The sequence below is a fragment of the Equus caballus genome, chromosome 22, assembly GCF_041296265.1.
Source record: "Equus caballus isolate H_3958 breed thoroughbred chromosome 22, TB-T2T, whole genome shotgun sequence".
NCBI classification, from domain to species: Eukaryota; Metazoa; Chordata; class Mammalia; order Perissodactyla; family Equidae; genus Equus; species Equus caballus.
Window position 1 is genome coordinate 1,868,460 of NC_091705.1, and position 24,569 is coordinate 1,893,028.

Genomic DNA, 24,569 nt, shown 5'->3' on the forward strand with positions numbered 1-24,569 from the left:
AATGATACTGAGGGAAGCGTTGTCTGTGAGGGTCTCCGCATTTCTCCATTATGGACTAAGATGAGGAGTGACGGATGCTGAAGTGGCTTGATTTCTGTTTCTAAATTAGACACTGTCTCCGGCAGTGACCGTCTCTCCATTTATACAAGTCTTCTCGAGAGCTTAACTGAAGACCAGCCTCGTGGTGCTGAGAGGGACACTGTCCAGCTCTTTATCAGCCTTCACCTAATTCAGCCCCTTAGCAACAGCTGATCTTAGCAGACTCTTTCTACTTATCAGGAATACTTCCTAAACCATGTCAAATGGAAAATACATATTTTTTAAAATGTGCTGGGACCATGTCCAGGGAATGAAGGCATGAGGTGAGTTGGAAGAATGCTAACTAATTCCCCTTCTTGTCCCATCTACAAATCCTGCTTGGTTTAATAAAATGGCTTGAATCCAAATATGCGTTCTCTGGTCTAGACAGACAACAGACCCAAGTCAGGGTTTATTTTCAGCTGAGTCATGAGCTGGACTCAGGTGACATGACGTGTCACAGTCAAAGGCCTGAGGGAACGGGGAGCCTTAGCACAGAGCTGCATGTGGCGCTGGCACCATGCTGGCACGTTCTCTGATGGATCTGTGGATATTTGATCTAGCTAGCCATCTATTTATCTAAGTTATCATTATTATCATCCATCTATCACCTATCTATCTATCTATCTATCTATTTATCTATCTTCTATGTATCATCTTCCTACCTATCATCTTCAATTGGCCCCAAATGACCTGATTTCAGTAAAAAACCCAGCACAGTCCCTTGGAGGCCTCAGGGGTACAGTGAATCACTTCCGGTCACTTAACTGGCCCCTCACAGAGCGCCTTGAATTCCATCATCATTTGCTGGTCAGTTGAACGCATGGTCAGATGCAGAATTCAGACAGATGAACTTGACTGTCTGGGCAAGTGTAGTCTTGAGCTCACTGTGGGCTAGAGTAAAGGGCTCTAGGGTGAGAGAGGAGACTGACGGTGGTGTCCCGATAAAGGGACAGTCATCTTGCTGTCCAGAGCCTGGATCTGCCACAGTGGTGCCTGCATGACAGGGAATGGTGCAGCAACAATAAGGAACTATAGTCCAAAGGTCCGAGCAGCTATGACACTGTCGTTGAACTCGGTGGAGGCTGAAAATCTGAGACAACGTTTCAGACCACATGTTGCTCCTCAGCATTGTCTGGGTTTGGAAAGCCCAGCCCAGTGCTTCTCTCTGGAGGCACCCACATTCTGCTCTGTCACCCCAATTACCTCTCCTGATCATGCCATGTTGTCTTTTCCACCTGGGGGATCTGGGCAAATTTTTAAAGCCCCCAAGGTCTTCCCCTGCCCTGGGGCTCACTCAAGATGTGCTCTCTGCTACAGAGGCCTGCAGGGAGCTTCACTCCCAGTGGTCCCCGTGCCCTGCTGAGCGGGGTAGCTGTGATTGCTCTGATCACGGTCCCTGGAGCCTGTTCTGAGGCTACAGCACGCCACGCTGCATCCCTCATTCCTGCAGCTCAGAATCCTGCTGTGCCTTAAACGCTGGTTGGCACCTCCCGCCCCTTCCCTCTTCACCCATGAGGAGCCCTGACACCTTCCTGTGGGGCCCAGTGAAACAACAAATTCATTACTCGATCTACAAGCTTGTCTGGCAGGGAGCCAGCAGTCTGCAAGCCTGAAGCACCTGTGGGTCTGATGTCCACCATTGCTTTGCTAAGATGAGCAGAATTTTCAAATGAGAACCTCAGGGGAGTGAGGCCCCCCACCCCTTGGGCACTCCGCTCATCCTGAACACCAGGAGGGGTTGTTGGGAGGTCATCGGAGTGGGGACATCACAGACACATTCTCATACTACTTCTGGCTCCATCTGACACTCCCAGTGTCATCAACTGCAGAGAACAGATGCAAGCCTGACTTCTAGACAGGAGACGGGACAGTTGCATTTTCCAAGAGGTCAGTCTTAGCTCAGGGTTTAAATTTATACTTAATGGTTTATTGGCAATTTGGGTCAACAGATGCCCACTCTCATGGCAACAAATGCAGGTGGACTTTGACGGGAAACACAAAACTGTCCTCTTAGGGCTGGCGTTTAAGCCTGTCCACTGGGGGCCTTTAAGAGACCCTAAAAACCTCAGGGGCAAGGTCCTGAGACTCAGGCCAGAGGCCCTGAAAAGGCAGCTCTGGCTGTGGCTGCAGCCACAGGGACCATTGGGCATTTGTATGTGGGGAGCGGTAGCGGTTGCTGGCAAGCAGGAAGGCTGCTCCCCCTGACGTGTTTTAAAGCCAGAGGCTGCTCCGAATGAGAGACGGCCTCTAGCGTCTTGAGAGGCGGGATGACTGGCTGAGTGTGAGGAATGTCCTGCCCCGAGTTTTGGAGAAGCTGATCCTGTTGCCAGTGGAGCAGTGTTACTGGTTAGCTGTGTGGTCCAACTGTGGCATCTCGGGCAGCCACGGACTGCATAGTGACCGATGGATGAGGCCTCCCCCTCCAGGTTCCCCTCAGGACCCACTGTGGCTCCCTGGGGGGAATTGGAATATCCGGGCAAGCGGGGACACCTGGTGAGGTGGAGACACCTGGTGAGGCAGACATGCTTGGTGAAGGGGGACACCTGATGAAACCAGGGATGCCCAGTGACACAGGGACAGAGAGAAGCCTTGAGGCAGCTGGAGATAGGTAGGCCACAGGCATCTCTGAGGATTTGGGGGAAGAGCGTTGTGTAGAGGAACGAGATGTGCCCTAATCACCTTTGCCACCATGACATTGTCCATGAAGTTGCCTCCTGCCTTTCATCTTCTCTCCACATCGCTCCCACGGCCCGTCGGCAAACACCTTTGGAAAAACAGAAACAAAAGTACCCCCCGAGTCCCTGAGAGTCTCGACCCATGAACAGTGTGATCGGGGCCCAGATGCAACTTTTGTCACTGTAAAGCCACAGCTGAGAAGCACAGTTTAAGAGTAAGCCGGTGGGGCTTAGGGTCTGACGGGCTGCGTTACAGCTTGACTTGGCCATTTCCCAGGAGCACGACTTTGGGGGAAATTACTTACATGCTCTGGGCCTCTGTCAATAAAACGGTTGTAGTATAGAGTTTTTACAAGATTGAAATGAGCTGGTGCAGAACGGACGGCTGTGCCCATGGTGAAGGCGAGGAAATGCTTCGTTGCCCAGTAGGGGCACCAGCCAGGGGCTTCCAGTCTCGCTCTCAGCCATCACTCACGTGGTGCTGGGCAAGTTACCTTCTCTGAACCTCAGTTCTATCACCCACCTGCCGGGGCTCTCAGGACTATATGAGACAACATGGGCCCAGTGCCTAGTGCAAGCTGTGCAAGATGGTGCCTTATCTGCGGCGGCTGCAATGGCAACTAGGATAATGTAGATCTGGAGAGTGTGCGGCAGCCCTGCACTTAGAAGATTGCTGTGCTGAGCAGCGACCGAGAGTGACCTCCCCTGCCACCAAGGCCAAGCCGGTTGTTGGCCTGGGCCACGCTGTGTCTACCTATCAAGTGAGCTGCAGGGCCCCATGTGCTTCATTCACTTGTCCTCTGGCAGGTGGGGCCCCGACCCTCGCACACACACGACTGTCCAATCACACGATGTTGCCTCTGGTCTTGGTGCTGGTCCTTGGGAAAGACCTGGCAGAGCCTGAGAAAGCACAGGGAGGGCTGAGCTGTTTTAAACTGAGGCTTTCCATCTGGAGAGACAGGGACTGAGAGAAGATGGGAGGTGTGCTAGCAGGAGACAGGGTGTCCGGGCACGGAGGGGCTGGTGTGGAGCAACCAAGATGGTGCCAGTGGAGACGGTGGGGCAGGACAGACAGGATTGATCCCACTTCTTAACCAAATCCAAAGATATGCAACTGTGGATACCTCTTGAACTTAAAACAGACCATTTTAGGACAAATACAAAAGGGCCATTTTACACAATGTTTCATGATGAATAAACCCTGAGAGATTGGGGTGGAAACATGAGAGGATACAAACAAGCCATGGGATGGACCATCCAGGACACTGGGAGTAACGGCGGCACCCCATCTCCTGTACACCCAGCCGTGCCAAGCGCTGGACCCTGTGCCCACGCATTTCCCAGCAGGTCTAGGAAGTGGGCATCATCTATCATCCTCTCCTAGAGATGAGGTTCAGAGAAGGGCACCCATCTGCCCAGGATCACACAGCTAGAAAGCAGTGCGACTGGATTCAAATGCGTGCTCTCTACCACCGAGTGACTCTGATTCCCACAGGGCTGTTCGGGCTTCTATCTATTCTTCTTACAGGACATTTTTGGAGCATCCAATAGAGACAAATGCTAGACGGATCTTGGATTTTACCCAGGAAGACAGTATTAATAATTTCCACAATATTCAGTGTTTAAGTTCAAGGAGGAGAGTGCCGGTTATGGGAGATCACCCCTGTGTCCTTGTGCCAGGGCAGTGGTTCTGCACTTTTGCTGCACATTGGAATCAGCAGGCTGCATCCTTGATCAGTCAAATCGGGATTTCTGGGGCTGGGACTCAGGCAGCAGGAATTTTTTAAGTGCTGTGGGTGGGACCACTGTCCTAGAGAGTTGGCCTCTGTGTCTGCTGAGGGTGTTAGGATAATAATGCTTATGAACAGTGCTCAGGCGTTCAGGTAGAAGCTTAAGCAGCCAGGAACACTGTGATTCTCATGTTAGAGACCCCACGACTGTCTCAGCAGCTGAGTCCTGGGGGGCTCTGCAGTTATTTAAACACAGGAAAACTATAAATGAAACCCAAGAATTGATATTAACCAGAAAGGAAAGGCTTAAGCAAAAAAGCTAAAAGATAATTTTTGTTAAATAATGAACACTCATAAAACAGCAGTGAAATGGTATTAAAATGTCTGTGATTACTTATTTCTCAGCATTCATCTGATAACTTAAGCAGCATGAAGCAATAGTTGCACTTAAAAAAAATGACAAGAAAATAGCTATTCATTTAGTCGACAGAGAAGGTTCATCTCCTTTTTAAGATCGCTAGTATCATTGGGGCGCCCCCGGGTGAGTGTCCACACAGGCCTCTTTATGCGGAGCTGGCGGGCAGAGCTGCTGTGCTCAGAGTTCCTGGAAGTGGAAGGAGTCTGGGAGGGCACTGTGCCCTGCTCCCCACTGGACCAACGAGGTCCGAGGCTGCATACTGCTGCGTGGTGGCTGCGAGTTTGGGCACTTTCCGAAGGAGGACCCATGTTCCTAGGCTGGGGACAGTGTGGAGAGAATGAAACACTAGCTGGGGACAGGTCCCATGCTCTTCTGGCTTTGCATTCTCAGGGCTGGACCCATCTGAAGACAGGCTGGGGGTCCTGCCAGAAGCTGTTTCGTCTCTCCTCCTGCTCAGCCCCATTTTCTTCCTGCAGGGAAGGCACGGGGACTGGGTTATGCCAGAGGAGTCAAGCAGGGCCACAGACAGAAGAGAGATGTGTCTCCTGCCCTCTGCCTATTGCACCGTATTCCATAAAGAATGAACACATTTTGTACTGTTTGTATATTGCTAATACTATGGCGTTCCAGGCACTGGCAGGCTGCAGAGAGGGCGGTGCTGTCATCTGTCCGCCAGAATCCACCCAGAGACGGCCTCGCGGGTCAGGATCTCGGAGCTTCCATTCAGAAGGGTTAGCAGTACCCACCTGCCACGTGCTCTACACAGTGCTGTGAAAAGGAAACTAAAGGGCAAAAACGAAAGAAATCCACAGGTACAAAATTCCAGGGCTTTATGGAGTCACTTGGCAATAATGTATACTGTATAGCATCACACAGTTGTGTCTCCCTGTGTGTCCATCCCTTGCCAACTCTGCTTTCTCTGATCCACACACAACGGGCCCCAGGTTCTTCCCCTATGTGCCTGGCGGAAGCTCATAGGTGGTTGTTCTTGGAGAGGTAGGCGATGAGGGCAACAGCCACACCCACGTAGATGCCAGTTCCGATTGTGATGGAGAGCACAGCCAGGAAGAGGGCCCTCCTGGAGCTGGTGCTGGCCTGGTGGAAGTCCCCCTTGGCCACGGCTTTGTTGGTCTGCAGAGTTGGAGAGGAAGGAGGGAGAGGAGAAAGGAAGTCAAGACGAGCATGTCGGAACAAATGAAGTGGGTGTGGGACTCCTCTCTGGCTCCCTTCTAACCTTGGGTTTAACCGACTCCGGAGAGAGAAGCCTTACCCAGGGGTGCTCCCAGTGATGGCAGCAGTTCTCTGACTGGCAAGGAAGGAATGGGAGGCCTTATTGCTGCTCCTCCACACGGCAAGGCAAAGCTTAAACAAAAGGGAAAAAAAAGCCCCAGGGAATACCCATGGCCAGCAGTAACCCAGCTGCATACCACCAATGTGGTCCTGGGTTTTGGGCACCGGTATGGGAGGGATAGGATAGATATTACACCTCTGGTGCCTTCCTTTCTACCCAAGAATGACATTTTATTTCATTTGAATAACACGATTTTCTTTTTCCTTTTTTGTGAGGAAGATTGGCCCTGAGCTAACATCTGTTTCCAATATATTTTTTTTTTTTTGCTTGAGGAAGATTGTTGCTGGGCTAATATCTGTGCCAGTCTTCCTCTATTTCACATTGGATGCCACCACAGCATGGCTTGATGTGTGCCAGGTCCGCACCTGGGATCTGAACCTGTGAACTCTGGGCTGCTGAACTTAACCACTATGTCACCAGGCTGGCCCCCACAATTTTCTAAAGTATGTTTGCACTTCCCTCATTTAGTCTTTACAACATAGCAGGGGTGTGGGGAAGGGAATTGTAGTTTGCATTGCCTGTGAGGAGACTGTGCCATAAGATCATTAAGTCAACTGCAGGATACTTGAGACTTTACCCTTGAGCTGGTGGCCGTGGAATCATGCATTCCTTGACCATCTCCCTCCCTTGCCATAGCTGGGAGATTCATCCACCAATAAAATAGTTTTATGTTAAGACCAATACCTCCACTTCTGGTCACTTAACTACGTAATGAGGTGTTGGTTTGATAAGATTCACATTTCATGAGGTCGATAGGAAAATGGGGCTTTTGCATGTTCTATCTGATTTGGTATTTTGTGGCAGACCCCATAGACCCATCCCCAGCCCCTTCCTTAGCTGTCCTACTCCACAAGCAAGAGTAGAAACTCAACACCAGGAGTCTGGGGACCCTTACGTGACTCAGCTGTAACCATCACGGAGGAACCACTTGAGTAAAACGGCTCATCTGGCAAATGAGGGTGGAGGCTACCACGGCATGGAGGCCCCCGGAGTGTCATGTGACACCGAGGAGGGCTATCCTCCAGCCAGCGGGGGATTCTTCATGGTCAGGGCAAAGGCAGAGGCCACTGCCCTGTAGTATGTCCTAACTCAGTCTCATGATCCACCTCTGGAAACCAGATCCTCGCCGGATCCTGCCTCCATGGTCATCAGTGCTATTCGCGCATTTTGTAGGAAGGTATGGCAGCTGGCATATTGTTTACTCAGATTAAAAAACACCAATGCCTTCGCAATGGACCACAAGGGTCAGGCTCAGAGACAACTCGTGAAATGAACTGCCATCCTCTGCAGTCCTGACCTTGACCTGATGAACTCTGGAACTCTGTGTTGGGTTGAGATCTGCCGTGTGGCCCCCCTCTCTTTTCCCTAACTTCCGGCTCTTGAAGGCCAGTTTTTATGTCTTCCTCCCCCATTTTTTTGGCTTGGAAGTGAGCTTGGGCGCTCACTGTGTACAATTTTTGATGAAGCAGAGCTAAGGGAATGCAAAATAGGAAGCCTCCTAGGACAACAGTAATTAATGAAGTCTTAATTAGCTGTGTTTCATTTTATGTAGCAGCACTCCCAAACACTCCCATGTCCTACGACACAATTCACGGTAATGGTCCTTCCTCGGCCAGGGAGCTATCCTCCGTTAGGATGGGGCCTTGCTACTCTCTCTGCCAATATCACCACCCTCCTCCAGTCTGCCCTGGGCTCTGCTGCAGGAGAGGATGCAGGGATACAGAGAGGCAGGCAGGCGCTCACACTCCCTCACGTGATCCCAGCCCCCTGCAGGGGCTCCTGTGTCCAGACTGACCTCTCTCCCCAGAGCTCATGCATCTCAGTCACGACGTCTGGACATAGCCTTCCCCGCTCAGCTTTAAGCTCCAGAGGCAAGCCCACATCCCCTTTGTCCACGGGGTCTCCGGGAGCCTGGGCCCATGCCGGTGCCCTGGGGGGATGGTAGGAACTCACCAAACATTTGAGGAAGGACCAGGTGAGTGGCCTCTGCGAGATGAGCTCCTTTCAAATGCTCCCAGTGGCATTGGCCCCGGGAGCACACGCCTGGCTTTTCTGGTGGCCTTTGTGAAGGAGGCATGGCACTGGGCGGCCTTGACCTAAGCTGTGGCCAAACTCCACACCCTCCCCTCCTGCGGGTTCTGAGCAGACCCAGCACCAGTGCTCTCATCCCCCGGAGCCCCATGTGTCTCCCTGGGAATCACGCTTGCTCATCTGCTCTCATTATTCATAATTCAAGCTGGGGGACCTTGGCGTGTGTTTTGTTTGGTTCTAGGATGACTGTTCCAACAAGACGCCCAGGAAGTGTGTTGTGTTCGAGACATTATCAGTTGAGATGTGTCAGAAACAGCAAACAGATACAGCCGCGTTCACAGGCAGGCAGCTTGTCTGCAACGCTGCTCAGAGTCCGCATCTCGTAGAAGCCACCATGAAGCAGCGATGCCATTTACATTCCACAGACTGGACACCCCAAAGGTGACCCCTGACTTCCACTCTTTGTTACAGAAAATGGATCACTGTGGCTACAAAACAGCGGGCTCATTCCTTTGAGAGGAAATGTTTCCACCCTGACAACTTCTGGACTAAAGCTCCACGCTCTTTGATGTGTTTTCTTGCTATGCCTGAGGGCAGAGGTTCTTGCCCTGGGTCCGTGGGTCTATGAACCCCTGATGCTGAAGGCAAGCCTGTGTGTGCACGTGCGTTTTTATGAGAAGAGGGTCAGCCATGTTCACTGGATTCTCAAAGCAGCCATGTTCCCGGCTGCCCCACCTGCTGCCTTGGGGGAGGGAAGGAGGAGAGGAGGAACAAGGGGACAGAGCCAACCCAGCACCTCCTGGTAGGGGCAGGGGGACATTGCAGGTGCTTCCTGGCTGGGGTGAGCAGATGCTGTCTGCTTGCCCTCATGGCAAATCTAGTCTCATCTACGCTTGGTCTGTGCATGCAGCTCGTGGGGTGTAAGTGAGCACTCAGTAGCTATGCCGAGGAGCCCGAGCCAGGGCGGCCTGTGGTCTGATCCCCACCGCCTGCGTCACGCCAGATGCTGTGTAGCAGAAGTTCTCAGACCTAGTGCACATTTGAGCTTTGAAGACTCCTGAGGCCCAAGCCACAGCCCGGGCTGGGACAGTCGAAGTTCTGGGCTGCAACTCGGGCTTCCTGGCCCATCAAGCTCCCAGGTGACTCCAGTGTGCAGGCAGGGTTGACACCAGGGTTGCCAACTGTCTTGGTTTGCCCAGGACCCAGGGGATTCTTGGGACTCAGGACTATCAGTGCTAAAATTCGGACAGTTCAGGCAAATCAGGTGTAGACCTGTGACTTGCCAGGGAGGAAGCCCTAGCACTGGTCTCATGGAGAGGGTCTGTGACTCGGGTCTTCCCGACAGCCAGGATCACCCTTCACGTCAGCAGGCCTGAGGAGAGGGGAAGAAGCTGGGAGAGCTGGAGGTCAGGGAGGTGGACGCAGCTTCCTGGGGGGTGTGTCCACCAATGTGCGTGCTGTGTTTCCTGATGGCCTGCCCCATGGGTGTGCAAAGCACTGCTCTGACCCCTGCAGGTGGATGTGCACTTCACACAGGAAGTCACAGACAGCAGGAAGGGGAGCCTCCCAGACCCTGGGCTCGCATGGTTTTGCTTTTAGCCTGTGGGGTGTAATTTCCATTTCCCTCGTGACTGCTGAATGGCCCCCAGGAGTTTATAATGTGCTGGCACTTTACCTCCTGGTGGCCTCCTTTCCAGCAGAGCATCGGCTAACTCCTGCTGGTATGTGGTCAGGTTCCCTGCAGGTGGGGCCAGCCTTGAGCTTAGTCTGGCCTCCTGGGAAAATGTCTCCAGCTCTGGGCGGTGAGCCAGCCACAGGAAACGGAAGCCCTAATCCCACTCTTGCACTTTGTTCTGAGACATGCAAATCACCTGTTTACAGCGTCCTGGGCTTGTGGAGAGGCCCCTGCCTCCTGCCTTGCCCACACCTCTCCCACTGGCTCTAAATGCGGCCCTAGCCGGTCCTTCTGCAGGCAGACCTCTCACAGCGCCCCTGCAGGGCCTGCCACGGTTCCCTTCTGACCCAGAGTCCTGCACCTGTCCTGCCTTGGCTCCTCCCACAGCCTGTGTCAGGCCACCAAACCCTTCCCTCTGAGGGGTCAAAGGTGTGCCGAGCCCCGGCTTCACTGGGGACTGTGTGAGATGACTTCAGATCAAACGCGCCACTGGCTTCAGAAGGTGAAGAGGGAGTCTGAGGCTCAGTGTACCCTCTGTGCAGGGGGCCCCACGAGTGGCTGTGAGGCGAATGAGGCCCATGGGAAGCCTCAGCACGACCTGGCACAAGGCAGGTGTGGCCAGTGGGCCCCGGACCGCCTGCTGCCCGGTGCCTCCGGACCCACGCCCGCCCTCGTCTGCCAGCCTGGGCAGCCCCGTGGGACCCGGGGGAGGGGGCCGGCGCCCACCTGTGAGCGCGCGCCCAGCCGTGGCGGGGCAGCTCTGATGCTCCCTCGTGCCCCCTCCAGCTGGGTAAGTAACCCCTCCTCAGAGGAGCCAGGGGGCTGAGCCGGCCGGCCCAAGTGGCTCCCGCACATTGTACACACTTGCCTGGGCTGTGGACGGCTGCCGCCTGGACCAGCCCCAAGGACGACCCTCTGCAGCTCAGCTGCAGACTCCTGGTCACCAGTGAGAGGCTGGCTGGCGTCCGGGGCACCCAACCCAGGCAGCCTGCTCGCTCCTGGTGGGTGTGTTCATCATCCGTTGCTGAGAAACCAGCATCCCCAACTTTGTGGCTTAAAACAAGAGTAAGCACTTCTATCCCTCCCAGTTTCCAAGGGTCAGGAATCTGGGAGCTGCTCAGTGGGGTGGCTCTGACTTGACCTCAGAGGAGCTTGGGCTGCAGTCATCTCCACATCCTCACCGCATCGTAGCTGAGGGCAGCCCTGGCCAGGGGGCGGGGTAGGTGTGGGATGGGTCCCACCTGCTCACAGCACCCACTGCTGGAAGCTCCCAGCTCCTTCCTCATGGCCCTGATGGCCTCCGCTCGGCCCAGAGAGTCCCCTGGGAGACAGGTGGCCTGTTTGTGCGGGATCCCCTTCAGGAAAGCGCAGCTGTGGCTCAGGCCGGTGCCCACGGGGCCTGCTCCTACTTGCACAGTGAATGTAGATCCTATGAAAACATAGATGCTCGCCCGGGACGGCGCAGTCCAGGCTCCTCCTGCTGGAGCAGAATTAAATCAGAGGCCTCCCTTAGGGAAGTGACAAGTTTGGGTTGCAGGGACTAGGCTAAGAGGCTGTGCGGCTCCTGCTCTGGATGCAGGTTGCCCACAGGCAACTTTCTCTCAGTGCTGCCTCTGTCATCCTTTAAGGCAGAACCGTGAGGACCACTGTGCTGGATGAAAGGGAGGGTGACAGTGTGTGGCACGAGCCAGCCCCTTTGACCCAGCCAGCAAACAGCCGCTCCCATTCTTGCCACTGAGGCTTAAGGGCCAGTCGCCTGCTCCCCCTCGGCTGGAAACCTTCTCCCTTGCGGCTGATTTCTCCTTCCCTGCCTTTTGCCTTCAGGTCATAAGTGAAGTTTTGTACTTTCTTTTTTGGATTATTTTACTCAGAAAACAGAGTGCAGGTGGCTGGCTGGCTAGGGCCTGAGCAGCAGCCAGCTGCACCTTCTGTGTGCCAGTGGGGGCTCAGTGGGACCTGGAGATCCCTGATTTCCACCCTGGAGGAGGCTGCCTGGAGGAAGTCGCAGGGGAGGGAGAGAAGCTTCAAACACCTGGGCGGTAAGCAGCCAGGGGACTGAAGGGCAGAAGCCGCTGCGGCTCCAGAAGGTACACTGGGCACAGGGCTCGGACACAGCCCCAGCTGGGACCTGTCCTTGAGACCCCAACCACGGAGCGCCTGAGCTCCCGCGCAGCCCAGTGAAACATCAAATGTGCACACTGGTTCTTCAGTTAAATAACTACTCTCACTTACCTGCTGTAAAGATACACAGCAGACCTAACGTTTACAATGGAAGAGCAAAAGCATAACATCCTACTGAGGCTCGTGAAAACACCTGCCTTCCTCTCCCTTGAGCCAAGTGCTCCTTACACTGAGGAAATAAAATCCTATAAACAGAGAATGTGCAACCAGCACAAACGTGCTTTGGATAAAATCACCACCACCAGAAGTGTGATCCACAGGACAAAAGCATGCGGTCAGTTACCATGTCACTGCCGGTCATGTCTCTTGAGGCTGGGACAGCTACTCCGTCATGCCACCATGCCAGGGGAACATGCAATCAAAAGGCAGAAAGCTTCTGATACATATTTCAAGCTTATTTTGCTCAGCTTTCAGGAAGAGGAATGATCAGTTTGCAGAGGAATGAAGTCAAGTTTACGTTCTTCAGGTGTGATATTTTAATGCTTTCACTGCATTTACCCTCCAACAATTCTCTCTGTTGGTGGTGACAGAACCCACCGACTGGTACCGTTTAGGGGGACGATTTCATCTGCAGGGACTTGCTCCTTCCCGTGGTCTCTGACCAGATTCTAGGCTTTCTTCTGGTGCTCCCCAGAGCGTCCAGGGCCTGCCTGCGGGGGTCGACCCACTTTCCACTGTGTCACCCTTCTGGCTGCCTGCCCACGGCCCCAGGTTTATCTAGGAGATGCACCTGGCCCTCGCTGGCATGCTGAAGCCCATGTCCTTATTGTTCACTTGTTTCCTTCCTTCCTTCTTTTGCTCACTCACAACAGCCAGAAGTTCCACGCTAGGCCCCATCACAAGAGACACGGCACAGGAGGATGATGACACGGCTGCGCAACAGTGTTTGTCAATTTTCAATACGAAAGAGCAGAAACGTATTATACATCTGAAGCCCTGTGCCCCATGGAGGGGCCCAAGGGCCTAGTGTTTGGAGGGCTGCAAGGCACGTGGGGCCACTCCAGCAGGGGTGGTAGGTGTTTACCTCTCACTTTAGGCCCAGTGAGAGCAGCTTCGATGGGACACTGGGGGTCTGTATGTGTGTCCTCTGCACAGAGGGCAGAAGGCAGATGACCAGTTCCTGCCTGGAGAATCTAAAAGGTGGAGGGGGGCTGGCCAGCAGCTCCAGGGGCAGAGCCAAGAGGAGTACTGCTCTGCAGGGCAGGCCAGGCACCCCCATGGGTCAGGGAAAGGAGACATGGATGTTTCCCGGGACCACACTTGGGCTGCCTGGGGACAGTCTTAGGTCCTGCCCAATGAAGCCCAGCTGAAGGGCAAGCAGACCTCCACAGAAAATGCTGATGGAAGACGCGGGGCAAACTGTAGTGGATGATGCAGAACAAGTCGGGGGTCTGCAGAGAACCCATCAACACGCCCCGATGAGAAAGAGAGCTGCACACACTCCCCAGGCCCAGAGAGCATGTGGCCTTGTGCGACAATCTCAGTTCAGCAAGACTTTTCTGTCTCCTGCGTGTCCGTGCTCACCACGCCTCACTCCCAAGTGGCAGACACCAAGGTTGGCAAACTGAGGGGAGGGGAGCAGGAGAGAGGAGACCACCCCGCCTCTGCAGGCAGCAGGCTACGTCCTCAAGGAGCGGTGCTGCAGACTAGCCCCACAATGGCTCAGATGGAAGACGCAGTACCGTGTTGTGGGGACCCGGGAGAACCAAATTCCCGCCCAGTCCTGGTGGGAATATGAGTTCCTGTCACTGCCTGGGGACTCTCAGTACTTCTTACAGCTGAACGGGAAGATACGTGAACACCAGCTCCATTCCTCGTAAATACTCAACAGAAAAGATTCCTGTGTTCAGCAAAGGACATCTACAAGAACGTTTACAGCAATATTAAACATCAAAACCCCAAAATGAAGCCTACCCAAATGTCCAACAACAATAAAAAGTATAAATAATAATGGTACCCAATAATGGTAATGAAATAAATCTCAGAAATATGATGTTGAACAAGAGAACCTGGACACAAGATTCTATTTACATAAAGCGCAAAACAGACCAAAGTCATCTATGCTGTTGGCAGAGGAGTCGGGTCAGAAAATACCTTTAGGAAGGGTCAGTCACTGGAGGAAAGTATAATTGAGAAAAATCTACTCTTACACCCGAAGATAATTCTAGAAATGATTCTACCAAAAATTAACTGCACAGATAAGAACTATCCATAAAGGACAGAGAAACTCATTTTATGAAACTAGTAAAGTCTTGATATCAACATCAGAGAAGGAAAGTAGGAGAAAAGGAAATGAGATGCTAATTTCACCTGTAAACATAGATGCGAATGAGCTTCCTCAAGCAAAGGTGCCCTGCTTTCCTGCCACACTGCTCTCTGCCTTTGTATCAGCAGCAGCCTTTTCATCCTCAGGCATCCCCATTTTAACCCCTAATCTTCCAGGGAGACTGACATGCCCCCTACTGCTGGAAAGGCCGTTGGGGGCCCTTGAGGGCTCCATCCCAGGGCTGACTACCCTCTGCGCACCTGGACCTGCCTCTCTCCCTCCACGTGGGCGCATCACCCAGCAGGGGCTGCGTGGCTCAGCGCCGGGACATTCTCTAAAGGAATCATGGCAGAGCAGAGTGCAATGGCCGTCAGCCTTTTCTCCCACATTGCCGAGCGCAACATGCTTTGGTCAGAAACATTTCCACTGTGTGCAGGAACCCCTTGAAGGCATCTCCTTGGCTGATAGCTACTGGTCTTACACAGAGTCTGCAAGCTGATAAGGACAATATAAATCAGGCGTGTCCAAAAAGGACGAGTTTATACCCTTGGCTCCTTGCTCTGGAAGGTGCAGCCTTTGTGCCTCTGCTCAACGCCCGGCAGGGCTTGGTGATCCAAGTCTGGGCGTGATGCAATGCTCTGAATGACAGAGGGACAGCGATTTGCTGCTCCTCAGGGAATCCAGGAGACGAGGGGAGAAAGGAGCCAGGAAAATGGCCAGAAGCTGGAAGAGGGACTGTCTGGGGGGTGCTGTGCAGCAGAGCTTTCTGCAATGATGGAGGCGTTTTATGTCTGTGCTGTCTGTCCAGCATGGTGGCCTAATGGCTGCTGAGCACTTGGAATGTGGCTAGTGTCACTGTGGAACTGAATTTTAATATTATCTAATTTTAATTAATTTAAATGTAAATAGCCAAACACGGCTGGGGGCCACTATCTTGGCAGCACAGATCCAGGAGAAAACATGGCAGAAGATCCTACAGGGAGGAGGAGTGAGGGAGAACCCCCCCTGTGGTGGGGTGAACCAAAACAAGGCAAAGTGCCTAACAGGCAAGTTCCAGGTGTCTGCCAGGCGGCCCACTGCAGGGCGTTCCCTGGGCCCCTAACTTGCAGGGATTCATCTGTGAATTTATTTCACCTCCCAACCTCCCCACCCCACCAGTTTGGCTTAATGTCAGGTGGAGATGGGAACACAGCTGCCACATGAAGGAAACCGGGGTGCCTCCGGGAGAAGGGAAAGCCCCTGAAGTCTTCAGATAACTCGGGGGGGCCTTTCACTTCCATGGCGCGTAGCACGAGCACACCTACCTGGACCTTGGGCCCACAGGCCGCCCTCACGTTTGGAATCTCCCATGGGGAGATGCACTGGCCCTAATTCTCAGTGATGCTGTGGCTCGGGCCTCTATGCTGAGCCCCATGCCCCGCTAGGTGACTACCGGCCCCTTCTTGAGACTACCGGGAGACGTTCCGAAGGACACACACTCTGGTCGTCTCAGACGGCCATGAAACTTGGCCAGCCTTTCTCTTAGCTCTGGATTGAGTTTTCTGCAGCTTTTGCCAAAATCTTTATTTCCTCTGGTTGGAAAATACCCACTTTTGTTTGAGGTTCTGGAACAATGATGATTTTCTCTGCGAGATAGCCCTGCTGCTCTGTTTTTCTTACAATCGCTGATTTTTGGGGTTAGAGCCAGTGAGGGCAGACATTTCCACATTCCACACACCCACAGACACACGCACTGCTCCACTCTTGTGTAGGAGCCGGGTCCAGGCCAGCTGCGGGGCCGCAGCAGAAAATGCCAGTGCTGGACGCCAGCCTCCAAGATTGTGACTGGCTCCTGAAGACACTTGCTGCCTCCAGAACCATCCCTCCGGAAATGTAAAGCCCTTTGGGTACTTTATGGCTCATTTTTCCTCCAGTACCAATACCTGTCTGGCTGGATTACATTTCTTTGCATTATTGCAAAAGTTATTTCCATTTATTACTGTCTGTCGTTCGCTATGCACTGACAAGGTACTCAGAGCTGTCCTTGAAAAAGAGGCAGACGCAGCGTAGCATTCGGAGCGGGACGGCAGGCGGCGGGGCACAAGGGGGAAGCTCTTGGAGGCAGGTGGTCTCACAGCCACACATGCACACGCACCGTCGCTGCCTCACACGCAGTTAGTTCCAGGTGCACTTTTATGACCCCTCCCCCTCCTTTAAGCAACTCTTCTATTCTAAGCCGTTTAAAAAAAATAAATCTTCTGTTAGTTAGGTCTGAAGGGCGGAAAGGAGGCCAATTATGAAACAAACGTACCAACTCTGGGTCAAACCTGACTCAAACTCCGGGTCACTGCCACATGGCCATGTGGGTGCTGGCCCAAGGCTGGCCCCTTGCAGAGGCCCTCCCACCTGTCCTGGGTCTGGATCGCTGCCCTCAGGGCAGGGCACTTCCTCCGCAGAGGCCTGAGCGTGGCTCGCATCAAGGGCGCATCTTCTGGGGGCCTCTTTCATGGTGAACACAACTGTAACAACACAAATGTTAAGGGAAGGCAAGGCCAATGTGCCGGGCCCGCGAGGGACACGAGCGCTACTGTTCTCTCTCCATTCTCCACGGGAGGAGCCCCCACACCCTCGAGGCCAGTCAGCTGGTGAGAGGCTTTCCCAGGGGGTCTTCCTCCCTGCTGCCTGGCCTCGAGCGTTTCACGCCCTTTAGGGCCCCTGGCCGCAGCCAGAGAGAGGCCTGCCTTGGTTTCCCCACACACTCGGGTTGTTTGCCGTGAGAGGAAGGCTGGGAGCCCGGGACGCCTCTGGCGAGGGCATACGGAACCACAGAGGAATCCAAAGAAAGATGGGAGCCCCTGGGGAAGGGTGAAGAGGTGTCTTCCACTCAGCCTGCTCCTGCTGCCCTCCGACGCCACCCCTACTCCTACCCCTACCCAGGCCAGTGGCTCAGGCTCCAGCAATGCCCACCCCCAGCCAGCAGTTGGAACGCCCAGAGCCTGCCCCCAGCCAGTAGTCCCTACACCCCTAGCCCACCCCCTGCTCTTTCCCGGGTGCCGCCCCACACCCGCTCCTCTTCTCTTCTAGGTGTCACGGGCGCTCAAAATGCAGGCTTTTACAGAATAATAATGATCATAAGATCTTAAGAAATTCTAGTATTAAATTGGAATTAGAGACAAAATCAGAAGGATTGAAAATTGCCGGCTTCTCCAATTCCAATGTGAGGAGCTGTAAACGGCCATACATTTGTGTATTGGCTTTCCTTGTATCTTTCCTTCTTTTTAAAAATTTGCTTATATGTACGCACATATGTGTGTGTGTATATATGTGTGTGTGTATATATATAAACCAAGTATAACATTCATAGAGAAAATGCACAATTCATAAATTCATAACTGCACAGCTTGGTGAATTTTCACATGCACACACCAAGTAACCAGCATTAGGAGCAAGAACAGAACTGTCTCACCACCTGGAAAGCTTCTCTGCCCCCTTGCTGTCACCCTCCCCCAGCAAGGACCACTGTCCTGATTGGCAGCAGCCTGGATCAGCTTTGCTGGCTTTGGAACTTCCCATAACAGGCCCTATGGCACAGACACTCGTGGGTCTGGCCTCCTTCGCTCTCCCTGAGAGGCACCCCTGTGGCCTGTAGTTATGGATCACTTAGTCCCCAGCGTCCTCCTGTGTGAACATACTGTGATTCATTTGTCCATTCTCCTGTGCAAAAGCACTTGGGAAGTTTCCACTTTGGGGCTATTAGGAATCGGGCTGCCGTGAACACCCTATTTTTTTCTTTTTTATGAGCATATATAATTATTTCTGTTGGGTGTACAGCTAGGAGTAGAATTGTTGATAATAGGGAATGCACATGTTCAGTTTGTAAAATAGTTTTTATAATATGAACACAGCATTTTATAAAATACATGGTTTAAAAGGTTTATAAAATAAAACATCAGCAGTGATGTCACCAGGACTTCTCTACCTCTGAGGCCTTTCCCAGAGATGCGTTTTGATTTTTTTACTGGATCTATCTGGTATTTACTAATTTCTTAAAAGGTCATAATTTTTTGGTTTCTTAATCAGCTTGTCAGTTATTTATCACTGGCCAACTACTGTGGTAGATGAAAAGTTGCTTTTTCACACATCCTCTGTCCCTGTCCACCCTGCCCCCGCCCGCAATGTCATCTCTTCCCTTCCCCCATCCTCCTAATGTGGTCATCACAGCATTTCATGAACTCATTGTCTGACGATGTACATTCTCTCCCCTGCTAAGCCAAGTGCACTGGTCTTGTTCCTTTTCTCCTGGCCTCAATTACTATAGCTTCTCATCTGCTGCATGGACTTACTTTTTCTTTACCACACTCACCAATAGCCTTTCAATACCATTTTTCACCATAGGACAAAACATATCAGCTAACCTATCAATTCCTTCCTATTTTCCTGGAGCCCACACTCCTGGGGTCCTCTGTCCTCTCCTCCGATTGATTGCTCCTTGATGCCACCCTTTTGACCTCATCTTGGGAATTCTTTCAGCTTCTCTTCTGTGTTGCAGTTTTTGTTTCTTGGATCTCAGGTCTTTTCTCAGGAAGACTTATTCCAGCAGCACCTGCTCCTCAACCCCCTGGGAACTACAGTGCCTGGGTGGTCTGCTTTCGAGACCTTGTGCGTCTGTAAATGACCATATTCTACCCCAACACTTGACTGATAGTTTGGCTAGGTGTAGAATTCCGTATTGGAAATCATTTTTCCTTGGATTTCTGAAGACATTGCCCCATCCTCCTCCTACTTCCAATTCTGTGAATATGTCTAGCATCATCCTTATACCTTGTTCACTGCTGTAACCTGTTTCTTCTTTCTAGAAGCTTTTAGGGAATCTTTTTTTTTTTATTTATTTGTTTATTTTCGGATGTACATCACAATATATTTCAAATTCTGTGTAGATTACATCATGTTCACCACCTGAAAACTGATTATAGTGCATCCCCTCACATGTGAGCCTAATCACCCCTTTTGCCCTCCCCCCTCCCCCCTTGCCCCATGGTAACCACCAATCCAATCTCCAATGCTATGTGTTGTTTTTTTTTTTGTCGTTTTTATCTTCTACTTACAAGTGAGATCACATGGTATTTGACTTTCTCCCTCTGACTTATTTCACTCAGCATAACACCCTCAAGGTCCATCCATGTTGTCACAAATGGCCGGATTTCGTCATTTCTTATGGCTGAGTAGTATTCCATCGTGTGTAAATACCACATCTTCCTTATCCATTCGTAGGGAACCTTCTTTATCCCCGGTGTTCTGAAACATCAAATTTGTCTTGAGGCTCAGTCTCTGAATTAATCCTTCAATTGTCTCCTCCGTTTTGTGTACTACTCTCCACCTCTTGCCCTTCGTTACACTTTACGGGAGATTTCTTCAACTGTCTTCAAGCCTTCCATGGCATTTTATTTGGTTATTATATTATTTCATTTCCAAGAGTTCTTTTTCTTTCCTCACTGATGCTTTTTCACAACTTTCTGTTTTTGTTTCAGAAAATTAATTTAATTCCTTGTCTCTTTGGAAATATTGCATAGATTTTTTTGAAATATATTTTTCTTCTTCCTGCATTGTCTCCTCTCCAAGTCCCTCCTCCAGCCCTCACTCACATGTGCAGGTCTTACTTCTTTAGATAGGAGGCCTTCTCAAGGGTCAGGCAATCACTGGCTGCGATTTAACATTTAAGAGCACCAAAAGGCCAATTAGATGCTATGCATGCATATAGGGAGCTGATTGACTAATGAAATTTCCTACAGTGTTGATCAGTCAGCAAGATGGCTTTTTTATGCTTCTGCAAAACAGCATCTGTCAGTGTTTTCTTTGGGAACTATTATAGGTCGAACTGTGTCCACATCCCCTAATTCATATGTTGATGTCCTAACCCCTACTTAGTACCTCAGAATGTGACTGTATTTAGAGATAGTGTCTTTAAAGAAGTAAATAAGTTTAAACAGGGTCCTTAGGCTAGGACCTAATCCAGTGTGACTGGTGTCGTTATAAGATGACACAGACACACACAGAGGGAAGACCATGTGAGGACACAGGAGAAGGTGGTCATCTACAAGCCAAGGGGCGAGGCCTCAAGAGAAACTGGCCCTGCTGGCACTGACCTTGGCCTTCTGGCCTCCAGAGCTGTGAGGGATAAATGTCTGTCTTTCGAGACCCCAGTCTTGCATCATTGCAGCCCTAGCAGACTAACACAGGACATTCAGTTTCTCCTAGGACAAAACGTCTAACCTCCTGCTTGGTGGGTAAGGCGCTCTAGGCACTGGGTGGTGGAAGGGGAGCGGGGTCTCACTGTTCACTATCTTGTGGTTTTTAAGCTGGTGTCTCACTCCTACCCATTTTTGAACCTCGTGTTGTCAAGGCTGGAGAATCCTGATGAATTTCATTGAAGAACGCACATTTGGTCTCCCCTGGGACGAGGAAATGCCTGTGCTAAGCTGTGGAGGGAGAGACAGGACTGCGCACTTCAACTACTGCTTATAACAGCTCCACAAAAAGTCTCACTGTTGTCAGGTTTATGCCTTCTTCACATCGTGCCTGGTACCTGGAACTTCCAATTCCTGCGTATTCCTGGTAACTATAGAGTGAGCTGACTGCATTCACTCTCTTGTGAATCCAGTTCCCAGATTCCTGTTGGCGTTTTCATTGAAGGCACTGAGATCCGGCTTCCTCCACATTTCACAATTGCCACAGCTCCGTCTACGGTGTGAGCTCCTCCACTGGGCTGTTTCCCCTTGTCTCCTCCTTGTTCTGACCCTGCCCATCACCATGGTAACCTACCGTTCCAAAGGGACATCAGAAGAGGTTTCTGATTAACTCTGATCCTGAGGCCTGGTCCAGCCCTCAGCTGGTTCCTGGTTGGCTGGAACTCCATCTTCCAAAATGGTCTGGCACTTTTGTTTCCTGTTGCTCCATGTCCAGTCTCTTTTCCTTCATGGTTTTACAATTTTTGTTTTTTTTTAGGAAGATTAGCCCTGAGCTAACATCTGCCGCCAATCCTCCTCTTTTTGCTGAGGAAGACTGGCCCTGAGCTAACATCTGCCACCAATCCTCCTCTTTTTGCTGAGGAAGACTGGCCCTGAGCTAACATCTGCCACCAATCCTCCTCTTTTTGCTGAGGAAGACTGGCCCTGAGCTAACATCCATGCCCATCTTCCTCTTCTTTATATGTGGGATGCCTGCCACAGCATGGCCTGACAAGTGGTGCCATGTCCGCACCTGGGATCCGAACCGGCAAATCCCGGGCCACCGAAGCAGAATGAGTGCACTTAATCGCTGTACCACCGGGCCGGCCCCTATTCCTTTGTTCTTAATGTCGTTTCCTGTTAGGCTGGATTTTCCAGAAGCTGACCCTGAGACAAGGGCAAACGGGCAAGCTGTTTATTTGGAGGTGATCCCAGGAAGTGCCAGTGGGAGAGTATAGAAGTGAGACAGAGAAGCACAGACGTCAGTGCAGACAGTTAACGAGCGGGCGGCTGCTGTGGGAAACGGGCTCGCTCCTGCCACAGACACCCTGAGGAGGGTTCAGAGAGGCACGGATTTGGGATTCCCAAAGAAACTGCTGAACTTACTGGAATTAGAGCCAACCGGGAACTGGCAGAGGACTGGACCAGGTCCCAGGACCAGATTCAGTCAGAAACCTCTTCTGATGCCTCTTTCGACTGGCAGGTTACTGTGGAGATGGGAGGGGTCAGAACGAGGAGCAGACACGGGGAAACAGCCCAGTGAAGGAGCTCACACAAGTTTTGTGAACATTTCTCAGTAATGCCGCCTAGGACACGAGGTGGACCCTGGTAACTGAAAACTAAATGTAAGAGAGTTCCCAGCAGGAGAATTTAACTTTGAGCAGAGGCTAGGGATCAGGTCTCTTTGATCTCACCACTCACTTACCTGAGGGGAGGAGCCCCAAGTCCTTCATTCTTTCCGCTTCCCAGAATCTGCCTGTTCCCCCATCTCTCACCTGCTTCCTGGCTGCAGCCTGAGGACTGGGTTACTCTGTCCATGCTTCATTCTTCACTGAGGACTTCTCTGTAGGGGGTGGTGACTCTTCTAATTATTTATTGCTGTGTATAAACTACCCCCAAACTTAGCGATTTGGACAACAAACATTTTATTACATCTCGTGATTTTTGTGGCTCAGGAATTCAGATCAGACCAGTTGGGTGATTCTTCTAGTCTACATGGCATTACCTGGGATCACTTGGTGGAGGGTCCGATGAGGCTTCAGTCACACCTGGCATCTTGGTGGACGGCTCATGACAGGCCTCTTCAGCATGGCGGTCACCAGGTAGTTGGTGTTCTTTCGTGGCAGCTCAGGGCTCTGGGTGAATATTCCAAGACACCCAGGAGGAAGCTACAAGTTTCCTATTACCAGCTACAGAAGACCCAGAATATCCCTTTTGCTGTGCTCTGCTGGTAACAAGTGAGTCACTGGGGTCAGCCCCTATTCAAGGGGAGGGGAAGTGGCTGGGAGGCACATCAAAGGATGTGTGGCCACCTATAACCTACTGAAATGACAACCGCTCTCCCCCAGCGACTCTCTGACTCTCCCCTTTCACCTGGCTGCCCCAGAAGTACAGGCTTTGCCTATGAAGAAGTGTCCCTATTTCCCTATTTATTGGACTTGCAATTTGCGCTGCAGAGTAAATTTCCTTTGCTTTAAATGCATGTCAGGATAACTCCACCACATGCCTTTTCTGATTTTGTCATGAGCTTTGTTCATGGGTGCTCCTTTTGCATCCTTTGCCACTCCTGTAGCAGGGTTGCCTGCTTGCAACCTTAAGAAATTTAGATGGGCTCTTTGTGGGGCAAGTTTACACTGATTAACTCATAGTCTCTTGCTCCATCAGGCTCTCTTTTATCCCAAGAGATTTATCTGTGACATTTTTGTGGCTTTTACCTACAACTAGTGCAGCCTGTGGCCATGGTCCCAAGATGATATTTGGGGCATGGCCCTGGTGGGTGTCGATGCTTACAGTTGGCCTCTCTGCAGGGAAGCAAGACAGGTAAATTCAAGAGCATTGGCCTTTGGAGTAAACATATGTGAACAAATACAAAGAAGCTGAAGCGATTAGGAAACATTAATAAAAAATAAAAACATGAATAAAAGGACAAGAAATGGAGCATCACTGCATGGTGCAACGGCAAGTCAGGCAGCCCACTGGCCTTGGTGGCTGGAGGAGATTTAAGGGGACAAGATGTACTGCAGCTTTAGGGAACACATATTTGTTTTCATATGAAATAGGCAACTTAAATATATACCACAAAACAACTGCAGTTGACAACAGCACCCCAGAAGGACTCTAATCCCAGCTGGGTAGGTTGGCATTTTGAATTCTGAGATTCAGTGCTTACTGTGAATAGCAGGACTCTTTCCTCACCTGGAGAATTTGTACAACATACAGGGGTGAATCTTGTATATTTCAAATACAAGGGAAAAGGATGGAAATGATGCTTCCCCAAGATATTTGTTTCATTTGGCTCCGTGGCACTGTCCATGGACCTAACAGAGCCAGTGATGATGCCATGTCGCATCGGATGACACCCAAATGCAGGAGACTATATTGGAGACACACAATTAGACACTGCCTTTTGTGGACTGAGGATGGACAGTCAAGTATGGCCAGAGGACACAGCACAAATTGGATACACTGTTTATTTCTAGTGCAGCTGGCAAACTTGCATCTTTCTGTTTATGAATGTGTTATCTCCTGGAAGGAAGGGCAGCATTCTGCTTGTACGCATGCTACTTTCTGGCTGGTTCACTGTTCATAAGATCACTTTCACAACAACCTTGGGGACTGGTAAGGATGACATGTCATAGATGAGAAATGGGGGCTGAGAAAGATGCACGGGCACAGCCAGTAAAGGTTCCGGAGTGGAACTTGCTTCTCTCAATCACACCCAGCGCCCCTTCTCTTCTGCATGCTACCGTCTTCTGGTTTAGTGGCAACTCTGACCATGAGGCCCCACTGACATGACAGAGGTGCATTTGGTGGCCCTTCCACGCCCACAAGATCCCCAACTACTGTCTATCTGTTGTCACAGAACACGTCAAAGGTGACTGTATACCACAGGGAGGGATGATGACCTATTTTTGAATTGTGGTCATGTTTGCATTATCTATTCTAATTGTTTCCTGTT

General features: G+C 51.3%; 1 protein-coding gene across 8 annotated transcripts in view; it reads right to left on the bottom strand.

Annotated features, from left to right (window-relative positions):
• The window catches only part of SYNDIG1 (synapse differentiation inducing 1), a 203,902-nt gene that overhangs the window by 11,622 nt on the left and 167,711 nt on the right, over window positions 1-24,569 (bottom strand). For 5 of the 8 annotated variants that reach the window (XM_023625990.2, XM_070247867.1, XM_070247868.1 and 2 more), the window contains one exon: window positions 4,857-6,035. The exons of the other annotated variants lie outside the window; for them this stretch is intronic. In XM_023625990.2, the coding sequence (XP_023481758.1) occupies window positions 5,877-6,035 (159 nt within the window). In that variant the 3' untranslated portion in view covers window positions 4,857-5,876. Of the gene's footprint in view, window positions 1-4,856; window positions 6,036-24,569 lie in introns of those variants that run through there. 8 annotated transcript variants of the gene reach the window in all.